Consider the following 15,718-nt stretch of genomic DNA (forward strand, 5'->3'; position numbering starts at 1 on the left):
CATGGTGGTACCAACATCTCCTGGTTCTACAGTCGGCGGTCCTGTTGGCCAAGCCGCACACAAGACTAAGGATGAGAAGGATTCAGCTGCACTTTACAGCTTCATGGAATCAGGAGCGGGGTTCGCAATCCGAGATGATCAACATTCCTCCATCTCTCCACCCGGACTTAACTTTGTGGTCCATGGACGGCAACCTATGGACGGGCAAGCCCTTTCAGCCGTCCTCTCCGCAGGCCACCATCACCAAAGACACCTTGCTCGAGGGCTGGGGAGCCACCCTGGACGATATCTCGGTCCACAGCACCCAGACTCGACGGGAGCAGGAATACCACATCAATTGGCTGGAGCTGAACACCATCTGGCTAGCGCTCAGAGCATTCCTACCACTTCTCAAAGGAAACGTTGTCCTCATCCAGACAGACAACTCGACCATCATGTACTACGTCAACAAGCAGGGAGGCAGCTAAACAACCTTGTTATTCAGGAGATCAACACGTGGGGTCATCCCCAAGTGGATCTCTTTGCCACCTGGCACAATAAGAAGTGCCCCAGTTCACATCCTGGCAGGGCCAGGTCCCCAGCTCTCTAGGTGACGCATTTCACCTCCAGTGGACCAGCATGAAAGCCTACACCCTTCCGCCTACTCCCCTGATCCAGAGGGTAATTTGCAATATCAAGAAGTCTCACCGTCTCTGCATCATTCTAATAGCTCCACGGTGGCCGGCCAGGCCATGGTTTTCAGAGCTTCTCAGCCTCTCGGATGTTCCCCCGATACACCTTCCGACGGGCCCAGCACATCTTCGGGCACAGCAGAGGGGCAGGATCATCCACCCCGCACCAACAAAGCTAGCCCTCACGGCGTGGTACCTGAGCAGGTAATGCTGCAGCACCTTAGCCTTTCACAGGCCAATCTGGAGATCATACAGGGCGCCAGGAGCAAGGCCTCTAGGGCCCAGCACAGAAGCAAATGGACCCGATTCTGCCACTGGGCAGACTCCAGGGGAATTGACCCCTTGGCCTGCAAGTTGGACGACATGCTCTCCTTTTCGGCGCACCTCGCTCATTCCGGCGTACAGGTGGACACCTGCTGCACATAGCTTGCAGCCATTGGGACTTGTAGGAACTCGGAGGAGGGCATCTTTTCCTACTCCAACCCTATAGTCAAACATTGGACTGGTCTCGCTAGGCTCTACCTGCCCGTCAAGAGACCGCACCAGGTGTGGGACCTTAACATAGTCTTGGGCGCCCTTGTGCACAAACCATTCGAGCCAATGGTATCCGTGGACATCAGGCTGGTCACCATCAAGACGGCCTTACTAGTCATTTTACCTCGGCTCGCAGAGTCCGCGAGATCCAGGTATTGGTCGCCTCTGAACCATATACCACCTTTCACAAGGACAAGGTAGTCATGCGAACGCACCCAGCATTTCTGCCCAAGGTTCCATCTGCATTTCACTTGAACGAAGAAATAGTCCTCTTTACGTTCTTTCCCGATCCCAAGGATGAAGCACAGAGTGCTGCACTGCCTGGATGTCGAGCGTGCCCTAAAATTCTACTTGGACAGGACCAAGGGCTTCCGCAAGTCAGACGCTCTCACTTTCGGAGGCTCGAGGCCAGGCTATCAGGCCTCCATATCCCGCTGGATGTTCTCTGCCATCAAGGAAGCGTACAAGGGCCAGCACAAGCCGCTCCTGGCCAACATGCAAGCCCACGCAGTCAGGGCCAAGGCAACGTCCATCGCATTCCAGCGCCAGGTCCCTTGGCAAGTCATAAGCAGGGTGGCCAGTTGGGCCTCTCCCTCGGCTTTCTGCAAGCATTACTGTTTGGATGCCGGCTCTAGATCTGATGCGATTTCGGACAGGTGGTTCTCAGGAACCTATTTGCTTAAGGAGGGTCTCCTCTCCACCCTGGGGCACATTCAGTTGTAATCGCCCATACCGTATGGAGGAAAGGGCACGGGACGTAAGAGTAATTATAAGTTACTCACTGTAGTGAGTACTAACATACTTAGTCCATAGTCCCCTTGCCTCCATACGTCCCACCAACCTCCCCCCTAATAATACTGGTGTCATTAGGCAATGTTAAATATATTGTCGACTTGTTTATGGGGACTGCGGTGTGGCGCTGCAGGGTGCAGTCGGGGCAGCGCATTTTCCCAGGGATGCACCCCCACGCGCCTCCAAATTTTAAAGGTGAAGGGTTTTTCTGGTGAAAATGGTTGTCTCCCGTCTCTAGGAAGGGACACCCATGCATGCAGTATGGAGGAAAGTGGACTAAGAGTACGTTAGTCACTACGGTTAATAACTTACAATATTTCACTCTTGGATTGCTCAAGATACATCCTGCATCTTTTTGGTGGCTTTAAGGGATTTCAGAAGCTCTGTTGCCTTAACATTTCTACCTGCAACTCTCATAAAATGCATTTTTGAGGTACCGGCTAGGCTTTACCTGTGAAGAGACCCTCTCCCAGTGTGGCACCCAAAGTTGGCTTCATGTGTTTACATCAGTGCTAAAGAACCTCCAAGTGTTAATAAAACATTACTCCCAGGAATAAAGTCCTATTTATTTTGTCTTTAAAACAGTCCCTCCAATATCATCCTACATTGATCGCCCGAATGCGAAAAGCTTTGTAACTTATTATTTTTGAAAAGTTCTCCTTCACCCCCACGTTCATTGAAGGGAGGCGGTAAATGTTAATCTAAAGTCATAGTGCAATCTAGTGGTCTAAAAGTGAAAAATGTTGAAAGGAAAAGATGTTTCCTTGTACAGTTTTTAACATTAGCTGTTATCGTTTTAGCAACTATATTCCTTTTCGTGGATAACCCCCACCATGTCTCCCAAACATCGCACTCCAGTGATGCCGTACCCCGCGCAACTCTTACCCATTGTGATGCTTATTCCTCTGATGCAGTGCTGATGGGATTATGTGACTTGCACTAAACTTGTCAATAGTTTTGTGGTAGTGAGGCACCCGCCAGCACCCCTCCCTGCCACCTGGCAATCAGGCTATTGTGGGTAAAAATGCAAGTTGCAAGCTACTGGTGAGACATAAGTAACTCTGCAACTATATAGAATGCAGACAATGTTTGTATTAGGCAAGAGTCGATAATAACAAGACTGGGTCTAATGGCAAGTGCATGTTTTGAGACTGGATGGTATTACGCATATCATTGACCAGACTGTATTTTGCCACCGAGGTAACGCTCCTGCAGTCGTTGTTTGGGCTGTTGTGTGACCAATGTTGTAGGTACCAATATCGCCAGTTACCCCATAGCTTTGTCTCCTTTTATCATGTAAACCATTTGAACCCAAGGCAACAGCCAGTATCAAGCTTGTGGCTTGGAAGATTTTGTTCTTGGTTGCAGTGACATCAGACAGCCATATACATGACTTCAAGCTCTCTTAGCTGTAAACAATGTTTCATGGGGGGAAAAAGGGGGTTCTCCCTACGTTTCTCCAGAAGGTGATGTATTTAAATATAAACAAGAAAGTGGTGCTCCCTGTGTTTTTCCCTTCTACAGTCTGATGCCAAACAGACACATCCTACTCTGCTTGCTGTGCACTTGAACCCTTATCTGGATAGGAATAAAAGTTTTTCGAAAATAGGAAAATATTAGTCGTATTTGCGTATCACCAACTGGCAGGACTGGGGTCTAACTCCCTCCACTACCTCCCACCCTCTCCCCACACTGAAAGTTCTTCATTCTCTTGATACTAAGGAAAGGCTATGGCTTTTCATTAACCTATTCTCTGGGAAAATGTATGCAGGTGTGAACATTTGTTACTGTCTGCTTGCTCACACATTACTGCATAGACACTAGTGCTAAATCAGTTGCTAATTCTGAACAGGCTGTCCTCCAGAACCCTTGCCTAGAATACTTTCCCTAACCAGAAGTCATACTTGTTATTTTTTAAGTGTGCAGTAAAGGGGGAATAAGATGTGGGAGTACATTACTCACTGTAGTTACTTGGGTAGTACTAGTCAATAGTCCCATGTCCTCCATACTCCTAATCTATTAGTCTCACTATCACGGGAGATGGAACTGGTGGGCGTGTATTGAATGCAATCAGTGTGGAAGCTGTTCCCTGTGCATGTGTAGGCAGGCTCTGTTCCTAAATTTGAATTGGGACATTTGCTGTACAAAAGCTCTGGTCACATCTCCATTTAACACCCAGAAGTATGGAGGAAAGGGGCCTATCGGCTTGATGTTACTTAGTTACTATTATGGGTAACTTTCTTTTCTTTTAATTCATCTCAGAGGCACCTGTAGACCGGCAGATCCATTTTCCTTTATCACCTGCATTTGCTGAAGTAGACATGAATGGAAAACCTGCCTTTGTTGATTTAACTGAAGATCTGCAGAACATGGATGTGGAGGATATCCAGTGTGAGTATGTTGTCACTTGGAATTCCCCTTATGAATATGAAGGCAATCTTTTATGCAGTGCTCATCTTTTAAAGGTTAGCATGGTGTGCATGTCCTGAGGATTGTGTTCAAGGCTCTTAATCACTGCACTAATGTAAGAATGCTGGCCAAACTTTCCAAATGTTACCTAGGTTAGTTTGGTCAAACCGCCAAGTATTATTTTGCCAGAGGTATGTGTTGACGGAAATACACAATTCAGCTATTAGCACAGGTAAATCAAATTTCCTGGTACAAGAAGTGGGAGGCCGACACTTCTACAGTATGATTAAGTTCTTGTGCAAAAGTTTATTCAGTCTTCCAAGCGGAGAATGTAAAGCGCAATGCTAGTTTTGTGTACTGTTGGGTAAGATTTTCATATTTGTGATCAATCTTGCTGACCTGTGTCAACCACCGAACGTTTTGCTTGGACTTGGTGATTTTCCCTTGTCCTTAGGTAAAGGGGAATCTTTTTTTTTTTTTTTTTTACCCTCTCTAGTCTTTTACTCTTTTTATGGGTGACCTTTTAATGTCTCTCCATTGTGTATGGTTGGAGTTATATTTTCCTATAACTTTTGGTCTTAGGCAGGGTTACCCGTTTGGGCTTCCCATTTAGTTTCTCTTTAATGTACTTGCATGAACTACTGTTTCCAAGGGCTAAAGAGGGATTTTCATTCCACTTTACATTTTATATAGTGAGTCAGCACACCCCGCCTTATGTGGAGTGCTGGGGGGGATACAATGTATCCACTTGCTTGCTTACCTGTGGCATTTTTGTTGAAATTGTAAGTTTATTGGAATGGCTGGTGCCGGTGGTTTTAACTTAGTGACGTTTTAGTCTTGTTACTTGTTAACCAGCTTCGGTAATGCACAGAAGGGACACCATTTTGCTAAAATGGTGGGTTCCCTTTTTTTTGCCATTTCTCGTTTGCTTGTAGTTTGAAGTCTTCTCCTGCCCTTCTAGGCGGGAACGACCACAGTGGAAGTTTTGTCTTCCGTGGGCATCCTTTGTATTCCACGCCCAGGCTGAAGATTGTCTGAGAAGGCAGGAAGCGAGGTAGGAGTCCAACTCGGCAGCCCTTGGTTTCTTTCAGGCAAGGTGGAAGGCCAAGTCTCAATGGGTGGCTGGCTGTCCTTATTGGACAGCCAGACCACCCCTTTCTGTAAACTGCAAGGAGAGATTGCAGTAGTTGTGCTGTAGTTCCTGATAAATACTCTGAACCTGCTGACAAGTCTGCCACTGGAGCTGAAACCGAAGAAGATGAAAAGATTCCTGTAGCGATTTCCAGCGACTGGAGAGCCTGCTGTGTAACCAGAGCCTGATGCCCAGAGCCTGATGCAACCCTTGCTTCCAATCGACCTGGGGGTCCCCGGAAACTACATTTCTTACCCAGAGATACGCTGGTCTTAATTAGACATGCATTTTGAGCCATCCCAAAACGTGCTGTGACCTTGCTGGGCTGCAAACCAGCAATACCCTGGGACCTTGAACCGTAGTGCGGTGCATGGTTTTCCGAAGTCTGAATCAGTCTAACACTTCGGTGTGCTCCTCTTGGACCTCAAGAGACAATTAGAATCACTGAAATCCCCTCACGAGTGCTGAACCGAGAGAGTGAAGCGAATTAGACTGGTGCGATATTCATTCTTCATCTGGCTGCTGTAAAAAGGCGCCAAATCCAGAGCCACAAGAATCCGTGAAGCCTCCTTTGGTGGAAACCTCCTCTGACTGCTGTTGCTAGTTTCCATCCAATGTCCAGTTTTTTTTTTTTCATCTCCAGACCAAGAATCCAAGGACCAGGGTCCTGTGCTGCTGCATCCTCCCAGAAGATCTTTTCTCCTAAGGTACTGTGTGGGCTTGGGTAATACTTACCTTACGTCTGGTGTTCATCCTGTGAGGGGGTGATTCATGTGGTTGGGAGTTTACCCGAACTACTTGCCCAGGCCTAATGCTGGAAAACATACAGGGAGCCTTCTGTGAAGTCCTGAACACTTTAACTCTGAAAGTGACTACTTAGTTGTTTAGGACGATCTCCTAAAGAACTTTGACTTTTCTGCAACTGAACCCTAGCTCAACCTGCCTACTCCTGGCACCCACACCACTCATGCAATAGTCTATGGAAGGACTGGATAAGAAATGGTTTCTGCCTTGAAAGTATAACAAGTGTGAAGTACTTACTTGCTAAAGAAGTTAGTTGGGCAACTGTATCTCTTTGAAAGACATTGCAAAGTGTTAAGTTTATGCTTACCATTGAGTTGCATTTTGCCTCTCTAAAAGGTGTATAAGTTGCTTTACTAACTTTGAATGGTGTTCCCCCTTTCTAAAAAGTAATGTGGTGTTACTGTTTTCATTGCTTCACTGAATGAGTGTAAAAGCTTACCAATAGTTTACCTGCCTTGAATAACATTGTCATTTTTAAAGTATATCATAGGGTTTTGCTTTTCTTGGTCTGTTTTATACAGATCTAAAAACAGTCGAAGATAATACTTGTCTTATTAGTTGCTTGATGCCCCTCTTAAAAGTATATTAGTCCTTCTCAACTTGATTAGCTGCTGCTCTTCTAAACCTGTAACCCTGGGTTGTGCTTCCGCGAATTGCTTTGGTGCTATTCTAAAATAGTTTCACAACGTTCTTACTTAGTTTAGAAACTGTATTATACTCGTCTTTCCAGCGATGGCTACTAGGTGGTGTGTGTATGTATAAATATATTTATTTTTAGGTTTGTGGATGTGCTTAGAATCACACGCTTTGCATAGGCTGATATCTAGTGGTTGGTGCAGAATATTGCATGACTTGTCGATCCACAATAATGGAAACAGGGTGCGTCTCTAATACTATCCCTAGTGTGAGGTGCACTTTACCCACGGTCCTTTACATGTCGAGGTCCTCAGATTGTTTTTCTGCCATTGTGGTTGGTGGCTTTATGCAGCGTTTCCTAGCTTTACAGCTATTTTAAATTTATTCATTAATATATCGCCACCTCTTTCTTGACTCTCGTCTCGACACTCGACTCAAGTGGTAGTCAGTGACAATACTTCCAGAAGTTGAAGACCTAGGGGGTTACAGCGACCAATAATGCACATGGAGATCCTCTGAAACTAGATGAACATAATGAAACGGTTCATGGCTTTTGTGTCAGCAATTAAGGGGTTGCCATGGTCGGATCCTCTTGCATTGCAATCAGGTATGCAGCCGGACTTGCCAGGGGACTCCTAGCTCTGCTAACTTATCTATTATCTCCTGGAACTCCTGTGGACTCGGTAATTTCAAATCATGGTGCAGGAATAACATACATGTAAATCCAGATGTTGATCTTCTGCAAGAAACAATGCACCTTACACATTTTACTATTGAGGGCTACTTCGCCTATACACAGTCGCAGTTCTCTGGGAAGACCATCAGGTGGCCTTGCCATATTGATTAACACTGCTTGTAAATTTTCTTCTAAATGGTTTAGTGGTTCTGATGCATTATTGGTAATTCAGCTGACTGCTGATGAGGATCCATCCAATACCATTTTATTGATTTGTATTTATTGGAATAGGCATTCAACGGCATTATCCTCTATATTTGATTAACGGAATTTTATATTGGAGGAAGCTTTGGTTGCAAATCCCGCAGTAAGAAGAATAATTTTTGGTGGTGACTTTAATTCTCTGTCATGACCCTGTGCCTCTACCAGGGATTACTGTGAAGAAATATTCAGAATTGTCCAGGAGAAACGGGCAAAAAATGGATGGACTTCTTTCTTGCATGCGATATTCAATTACCCCTTATGATCCAACAACCCTATAATTATACCTGGTCAAGGGGAGCTAGCAGTTCATTGATTTCTTTTTTTTTATCTCTTAGGGATTTACCAATACGCCCACCTGTGATCATAAGCAACCCAGCATTGGGAGACCATATGATCATTAATTTGATGTTGCACATTCCATTTGCCCGTTTCTCTGAGGATACTGCATTAATTATGCTTGAACCCGACCGTCAGTCCCTGACAATAAGCCTATAGTTTGTCGCAAGCTGTTAAGATATATCCAATTAGATGGTGAAATTATAACTCGGTTAACGGCTGGGGGGTCTCCCCCTGTTGGACGTGGTAGCAAATAATGCATGTCTGATTCAAGTCCACTCGCATGTTAGTCATGCCCACTCATTTAATCAAAGTCTTTCTCTCTTTAAAAAAAAGAAAAAAACACACTTATTAGGCATTTATTAAGAAGTAATCCTCTATCAGAAGTGTTGAGAGAAAGGGTAAGAAAAATCAAACAGACATATGAAAATAAAATTATATGGGTGAAAAGAGAACTGAACACTGCAGACAATCAATGATCTATCCTCTTTTAAGGCATGATACCAAGCAATTGTGGTATACCCTGCACTCTTTAAGACTTTGCCCTGCAAATGTGGTTGAATCTGTAATCACTGCAGAGGTATGGTCGCTTTATATAAAGGATAAATATCAATTGCCTGCGCGCTTTGGTTTGCTTAAAGGTTGTGAACCCAAGTTAGAACCCAGTATGAAATCTCCATAGTCTACTATTGATATTGTCGAAGCAATTGGGAAATTGAACAATTCAAAGGCACCAGGGCTTGATGGCTTGGCCCCTTGTGTTTACAAATCTGATCCTCTATTATGGGCTCAAATTAAAAAAATACGATTTGTTTCAATAGTGCATACTGGTGCAGTACCACCATCTTGGCGTTCCGCCCATATTATTCCGATCTACAAAAATGGTCGTCCTGATTGTCCAAATAAATATCGACCCACAGCGCTAACGGATGCTTCTTAAAAAAAAAAAAAAAAAAATCACTTTTGTTGTTGAGCCATTTGCAAAGATAGATCGACCAAAAGGTACTATTACATTGCCAGGTGGGATTTCAAAAATACATTGGTTGCCCTTTGAACGCAACTATATTATCTCCTCTTCAGGCTCAAACTAGTCACATGAAAATGGGGCCTGTTTACATGGCCAGTTTAGATCGAACTGCGGCCTTTGACAGCGTGATTCGTGAAATTCTTTGGGCCAAAATGCTTAATTTGGGTATTCCTTTCTACCTAGTAGCCTTGATTGCGTGTACTCCACCATAACACCAATTATCGAATCAGACTTAATCGTGAGGGGGCATTGAGCAACCCCATTGCTACTGACATCAGAGTCAAACTGGGGTTTAATATGGCGGCAGTTTTATTAAATTTATATCTCTGACTTCGATGAGTCGTGACAATGTGCAGTAACCTTTCCTGCCAAATTAGGCTCTGAGATTGGATTGGCTTTGCCGATCTATTTGTCGCTAGAACTCCTTTCGGCCTGCAAAAAACCTTGATCTATTTACAGAATTTGCAAAAGAACATAATCTTTTGGCTAATCCTGCCAAATCCTACATACTAACTTTCGCCGATGGAAAACCACGCCATTTGCTTGGTCACTTAACGGGGTTGCTATTGTGTATGCTCCACTGATTCGATACCTAGCATATCCGTTAACAGACTGTTATTCTATGAGTATGTTGAAGAACTACTTAAATAATAAGGCCAAAACTTTGACTTCACAGATGAAAATCATAATTAAATATTGCATGTTTTTACCTCTCATCCAATTCTTATTATTCAAAGTAGAACCTATCTTGTGTATGCCTTGGATATGTGTACCAATGAGATAGATACCTTCCTCGATGCTTTACAGGGCAGACTATGGAAAAATGTTCTGGGGCTAGCACTTTCCATTCCTAATGTATTGCTATGTCACAAGATTAACCTGCTACCACTTTCAGTCAAAAGAAGTTGGCGGAGTTTGAAAAATTACATCAAAATAGTAGACCCACCCAAAAACACTTTACATGTGCAGCTTAATCAAATTATTGGTGAACCAAATATTCCTTCCTTAGACAAGATTACATCAAAACTAAAGTCAATTCTTAAATCCATCAATGAAACTCCTGAGTCAATGTGCGCGCATTTGCCCAGTCAAAAGAACTGGTGCATCATGTTAGACCTAATTGGGACCTATTCATCCTTTTCTGAGTACAACCTCTTTCGAAGGAAATGGGGTGACAGATCAAAATATCTAATACAATTCCCCTCCTCAACAATGAGGAAAATATACCTCCGCTTCAAGCTAAACCAACTACCAACTTATGCAAAAACCAAATATTGGTACAGATAATGGGATCCGGCATATGTCGATTTTGTGATATGAAGGATGACAGGGAAACCTTGAAGCACCTAGTGGTTTATTGTGATTTCTTTGAGGAACCACATGTTCGAATTTTTGATTTGAATTCTTTGAGTTAGGGAATTATTATGGAAGCGATGTATGGAGGGTTATAGCCAACAACTTACCCTGAAATTGACTGAATTGCTGAGGCTCATTGGGGTGAAACTGTCTGAGGCTGCAGTGACTGGTTAAGTAAATATATATTGACTTACAAAGGAATTGAAGTCCATTATGTGATCGCCCATCTATTATGTGGCCTACTGTAGGTCCCTGTTCACAAAACGGTCTCATTGCTTAGAAATATAAAATGTGTAAGGTATACCGAATGATGTTGCGCTTTAAGTTTTGTGTATGAATTCCTGAGTCCGTTTTATTGTGCTTTAAACATTGTTTTAACTTGTATTGTTTGTCTATAGGTGTTACTAGTTGGATCTATGTACCCTTATGTTTGCTACTGAAATGTAAATCTTTTTTAAAGGTTTTATTTGTATAAACTAAAAACAATAATAAAAAATAAGACCTTGTCAATTGCCGTCTTCGACTCCTCGCTGGCTTCAGCCTAGATCAGGCTGCAGCCTTACAGTTGGGAGAGTGGGGGTAATCTATACACTTTACATTTCATTTAGAAAATCTCTACTCAAACTGCCCTTCTTTACAATTATGGAAAGAACACCTTTTAGTTTTGTCCTTCCTGTAATAGGAAATTCCTGTCGAAGGACACACGCGTGCAATCGGTCTACCCCAAGACCACTCCGAAAAGCAATGTTCGTGTAAGCTCTTTTCGTCCGAAGAGGTTAAAGGAAAGCTGCACTAAGCGGTGGGCTGCCTACACCATGCAGGCCTAGGCATTCTGATTCTCCTACCGGCACTGATCAATCTGAGTGAGGGCACGGCAGCTACACTGGCTTTAGTGACAAAGACATTGTGCAGCAGTTATCAGACTCCTGCGTGCCTGTCCCCAACTCCATAGGGCAGACCCTGCACTCTGCTGTGGAGACACCTGGTGACAAAGGGACTCACAATCACGGGAGAGCAAACCAACACCATAAACACAAAACCGCCAGCCACACCTCGATGAAGAATTTGAAAGTTTGCCATGCGGTAACAAAAAGCACTGCGCCTACAACCTCGTGTTCAGCACATGACTCTAAAAGTAAACAGACGCCAAGCATAGCAGTTACCGCACCTAAAACCTTGACGATTACTGATTCGAATACGCCCACACCAAAACCATTGTTGAGTAGTTCAGGCTGAAAACCGTCGAAAGTGTCTACCACTCCACATATACACAAGGGCAACATCACCTTTATTGGAGGAATTACATTAAGATGCACATACTGTTCATCTGGTGGTAGTAGTGTTCCCTTTGCATGAAACTCCAAGAACAGGTACTTGGACTAAACAACGTTTTGAGGAAGCCATGGACAAAGTAACTTCCTTTATGGATTATCTCGACAGCACCCCATTGAACAAGTGTGTTTTCATGGGGGAGGATAAACCCCCAGCACATTTTTCAAGAAGAGTATCTGAAAGACCTTTGCATAGTGTTAGTACTGAGGATAGGGGTGAGGATATTTTCACTGACTCTCCAGGTGCAATGACCAAAAATATGACCCACATGATGATTATGTACAATCACCTGATGTCCAAGATGAACCAGTGGCAAACTCTCCAATGGATGACAAATCCTTTTCAATGATCTGCTCAACAAAGTATCAGACAATTTTTCAAATTCACAGGATTGTGGAAGACGGACTTCGTGGATGATATACTTAACGAGAAAATGTCTGTGGGGCAATTTATACCATTATTGCAGTCCGTAAACAAACTGATTCTACCATCTTTAACGCCTTCTCTTACTAGAGCAGTTAATCTTGGAGTTGACGTAAGATTTAAACCGGCACCTACAGACCCATTGTATATCAGGGGAAACTTAAAACCAGTTTCTCTGGTTACTACGACATGAGAGGGCCGGTATCTCATCTACAGCTGAAGCTCCCACAGACAAGAAGAGTAAAAAGCTGCATGCATTAGGAGAATATGTAGCAACCTCAGCTGCATTTGAACTAGGATAGCAAACACCACCACACTGCTTGTTCAAAAAGAATTAGATTATGTTCCTGAACACTTTGTTTCCAATACTTGATAGTGTCGGAGGGAAAGCAGGTGGCCAACAATAAAATGAAAAATTAGCTGCTGTTGATACAGCAGCTGCACTATTAAAACACCATTCTTGGCTGCGAAATTCAGGCTTCTAGAAGGAAACCCAAGCCACTTTAACACGCCAATAGATAACGCTCTTTTATTTGGCAATCCTGTTGACGCCCTAGAGAATGACAGTGTGAAACTCCAAAACATTGGGCCAAATCACTAATCATATGTACAATGCAGTGTTTGTAATACCTGCAGCTCCTTATGAAACCAGGGGCACATCTGTTAGGGTTCCCTCCCATGTTTCCCTAATAGGGTTGCCCCTAAAAAAGACTACATTGCAAAAGTGGATATGAAAGATTCATGTTTTCATATTAATGTTGCCAGCTCAGAGTACCCAAGATTCAAGGTAGGTGTCGACACAATACCAATTTGAAGTACTCCCCTTCGGGATTGCGTCGACCCCTCAGATCTTTACAGAGGTAGTTGTGGGAGCAGCACATCTGCGCAGACAATCCCAGTGTACCCTTATCTTTATGACTGGCTCATAACAGGAGACTCGCCACAGATATGTCTGCATCATACGCAGGAGACAATAAATCTTCTGCATCAACTAGCGTTCTCCATCGAGATCTGGATCAGTTGATCAGGGATATTTGCATAAGCGTTTCTTTCTATACCACTCTTGAACAGGGTAATCCACAAAATGCATCCGGAGCACTTGAGAATGATCCTAGTTGCTCCATTGTCGGTAGCACTTCAAAAACTCCACCTACTCACAATGTCCATTGACCCACCAGTGAAGCTAACCTGCCCTTACATGTCTTGGAATCAAGGGTCAAACCTTCATCCACATCCTTCGACAACCAACTTGGCTCATGAGGTCATAGTGTTCGGCCATCTTAATTTACCTAGCAGATGCATGGAAATATTAAGAGGCACGTGAACCCAAACACTCGCACTAGACACTGCTATCTTAACAAATGGAAAATGTTTGTAGTATGGAGTAGGAACTGAAATGTAAATCCACTGTTTACCATCTAACACAGTACACCATCTACTTCACTTGTTGGACTCTGGTCTGGTCTTCATGGAAGACTATATCCCCCTATTGCAAATCTACCCCCGTGAAGGGATTTACACATTGTTCTATAGAAGCTCATGGGTACCCCTTTGAGTGTATACATAAGGCAAGCCTTAAAGATCACACAAAGCTGCATTGCATACCTGTAATCGTATGTCTGATGCTTGTAGCTGCTTAGATTCACATGCACCCATCCTTCCTTCCCTCGTAAGTACATGGAAAACGTACCTCTTCACACTTTTTTTTTTATCCCTTTACTACACACTTCATAAAACCTCAGGCCAGAAATAAAACAATCTGAGGACCTAGATATGTGAAGGACCATGGGTACAGTACACATCACAGTGGGGACAGTATTACAAACACGCACTGCACCGTCCCTTTTTGATTTTGAAAAACAAGCTATGTAATAATACGCACCAACCACAGAAGTCGGTGTTAGGCATAGTTTCTATGCAGTACCTGTCACGACTGCAACTCCTGTAGTACACTCATACATTTCTCGGCCAAGTCTTAGACTCTTGTCACGTTAGCTGGACTCCAGCATGGTGCTCACTGCATCACGCACTGATTTCAGCTCTAGGCTGATCACACCCAACATGGAGGATACCTATTCTGCTCCTACTGGAGCTGCAGTCTAGTCTCTGGGTGTGGCCAGCTATTTAAGCCACACCCAGGCGTGCCCCTCTGCTTCTCATTTCTCTGCCCAAGGCAGCTGAAAGCTCACCGTTGTTCCGCGACCCAGCTGGTGGGTTTTCGAATTATCTCTTCGCTCCGGACATGTTTCCTGAACCTCAGCGCTGTCAGCCAAAACTCACCTGATCCTGTAAAACATCCCGGGACGTCTCCTTTATTCGCTTTGTGCTCGAGGACTCCTCTGCGGTCCGCGGCAGCTCCAGGCTCCATGCGCTCCGTGGGTCTCAGCTCCCGGCCGCCTGCTCCAGTGGTAAACTCAAAGGCACAGCAATCCAACGGACCTGTGTGAAAGAGAAAGTGATTAACCACAGATTACAAGTAGGTGTTAAAGGCATGCAAAGGGATCTGGAAGGACGGTGCACGAAAGACGCCGCGCATAGCACCCCGTCGAATCTATAAAGAAAGAGAAAGCGGTTAGCATAATCTGCAGACCCCGAGCCGAAGGCGTGCAACAGGACCTGAATTCAAGACCGTGCACAGCACGCTGGTGCAAGTATTCAAACACATTGGGGGCATTAAACCATACTTATTAAAGAGCTTGAACTCTAAGAACTATCCTGCAAACCACCTCAGGTGAATGAAACTCAAGAAGGATCGCATTCAACCAAGAGTGAAAACTCCAAAGTGAGAACCATCACAAGATTCTCTACAAAGATATTGTCATCAGTGAAGTAACTGGTGTCTACCGGACACTGCGCCCCTGAATTCGAGAGCAGTATGGAGAGCCCCCTGTCATCACACAAGGTGAGCACACGCGCTAAGTAAAATGTCACAAGGTAGTAGAAGGGAGGAGGGTGTGGTCATTTACCAGTCCCACAGAAAACTAACACCTTACCAACTTGCACTCTGTTTCTTAGACACAGTGGTCCTTGAGAAGGCAGCTGGGGTTATCACCGCACAGAGGTTCTGGGTGCTCCTGCAGAGTTAAGGTGAGCGTAACGGTACCCTCTGGGACCACTACACACAACTCTGACTACAGGTATAGGAAACCCAACCTTTGGTATAAGCTTGTACTACACAGATTTGGTAGTGTGTTGAGCCGCCAGGATTATCTCAAGAGGGGTCAATGTGAGCTATAGTGGAGTTACAGAGGTTTACAGTTACAAGTATTCAAAAAAACTCTTACACTCGAGGATTCTTGCATAAACAATTATTAATGTATCAGTTA

General features: G+C 44.2%; 1 protein-coding gene across 5 annotated transcripts in view; it reads left to right on the plus strand.

The window, feature by feature from the left end:
* The window catches only part of BIRC6 (baculoviral IAP repeat containing 6), a 3,097,233-nt gene that overhangs the window by 368,220 nt on the left and 2,713,295 nt on the right, over positions 1 to 15,718 (plus strand). For all 5 annotated transcript variants that reach the window (XR_011268132.1, XM_069607902.1, XM_069607904.1 and 2 more), the window contains exon 14: positions 4,260 to 4,388. Coding sequence is in view for 4 of the 5 variants with exons in the window: in XM_069607902.1 (XP_069464003.1) it covers positions 4,260 to 4,388 (129 nt within the window). In the remaining variant the exon portion in view is untranslated. The remainder of the gene's footprint in view (positions 1 to 4,259; positions 4,389 to 15,718) is intronic.

Source organism: Ambystoma mexicanum, chromosome 4q (assembly GCF_040938575.1).
Source record: "Ambystoma mexicanum isolate Mex_15411 chromosome 4q, UKY_AmexF1_1, whole genome shotgun sequence".
Taxonomy (NCBI): Eukaryota; Metazoa; Chordata; class Amphibia; order Caudata; family Ambystomatidae; genus Ambystoma; species Ambystoma mexicanum.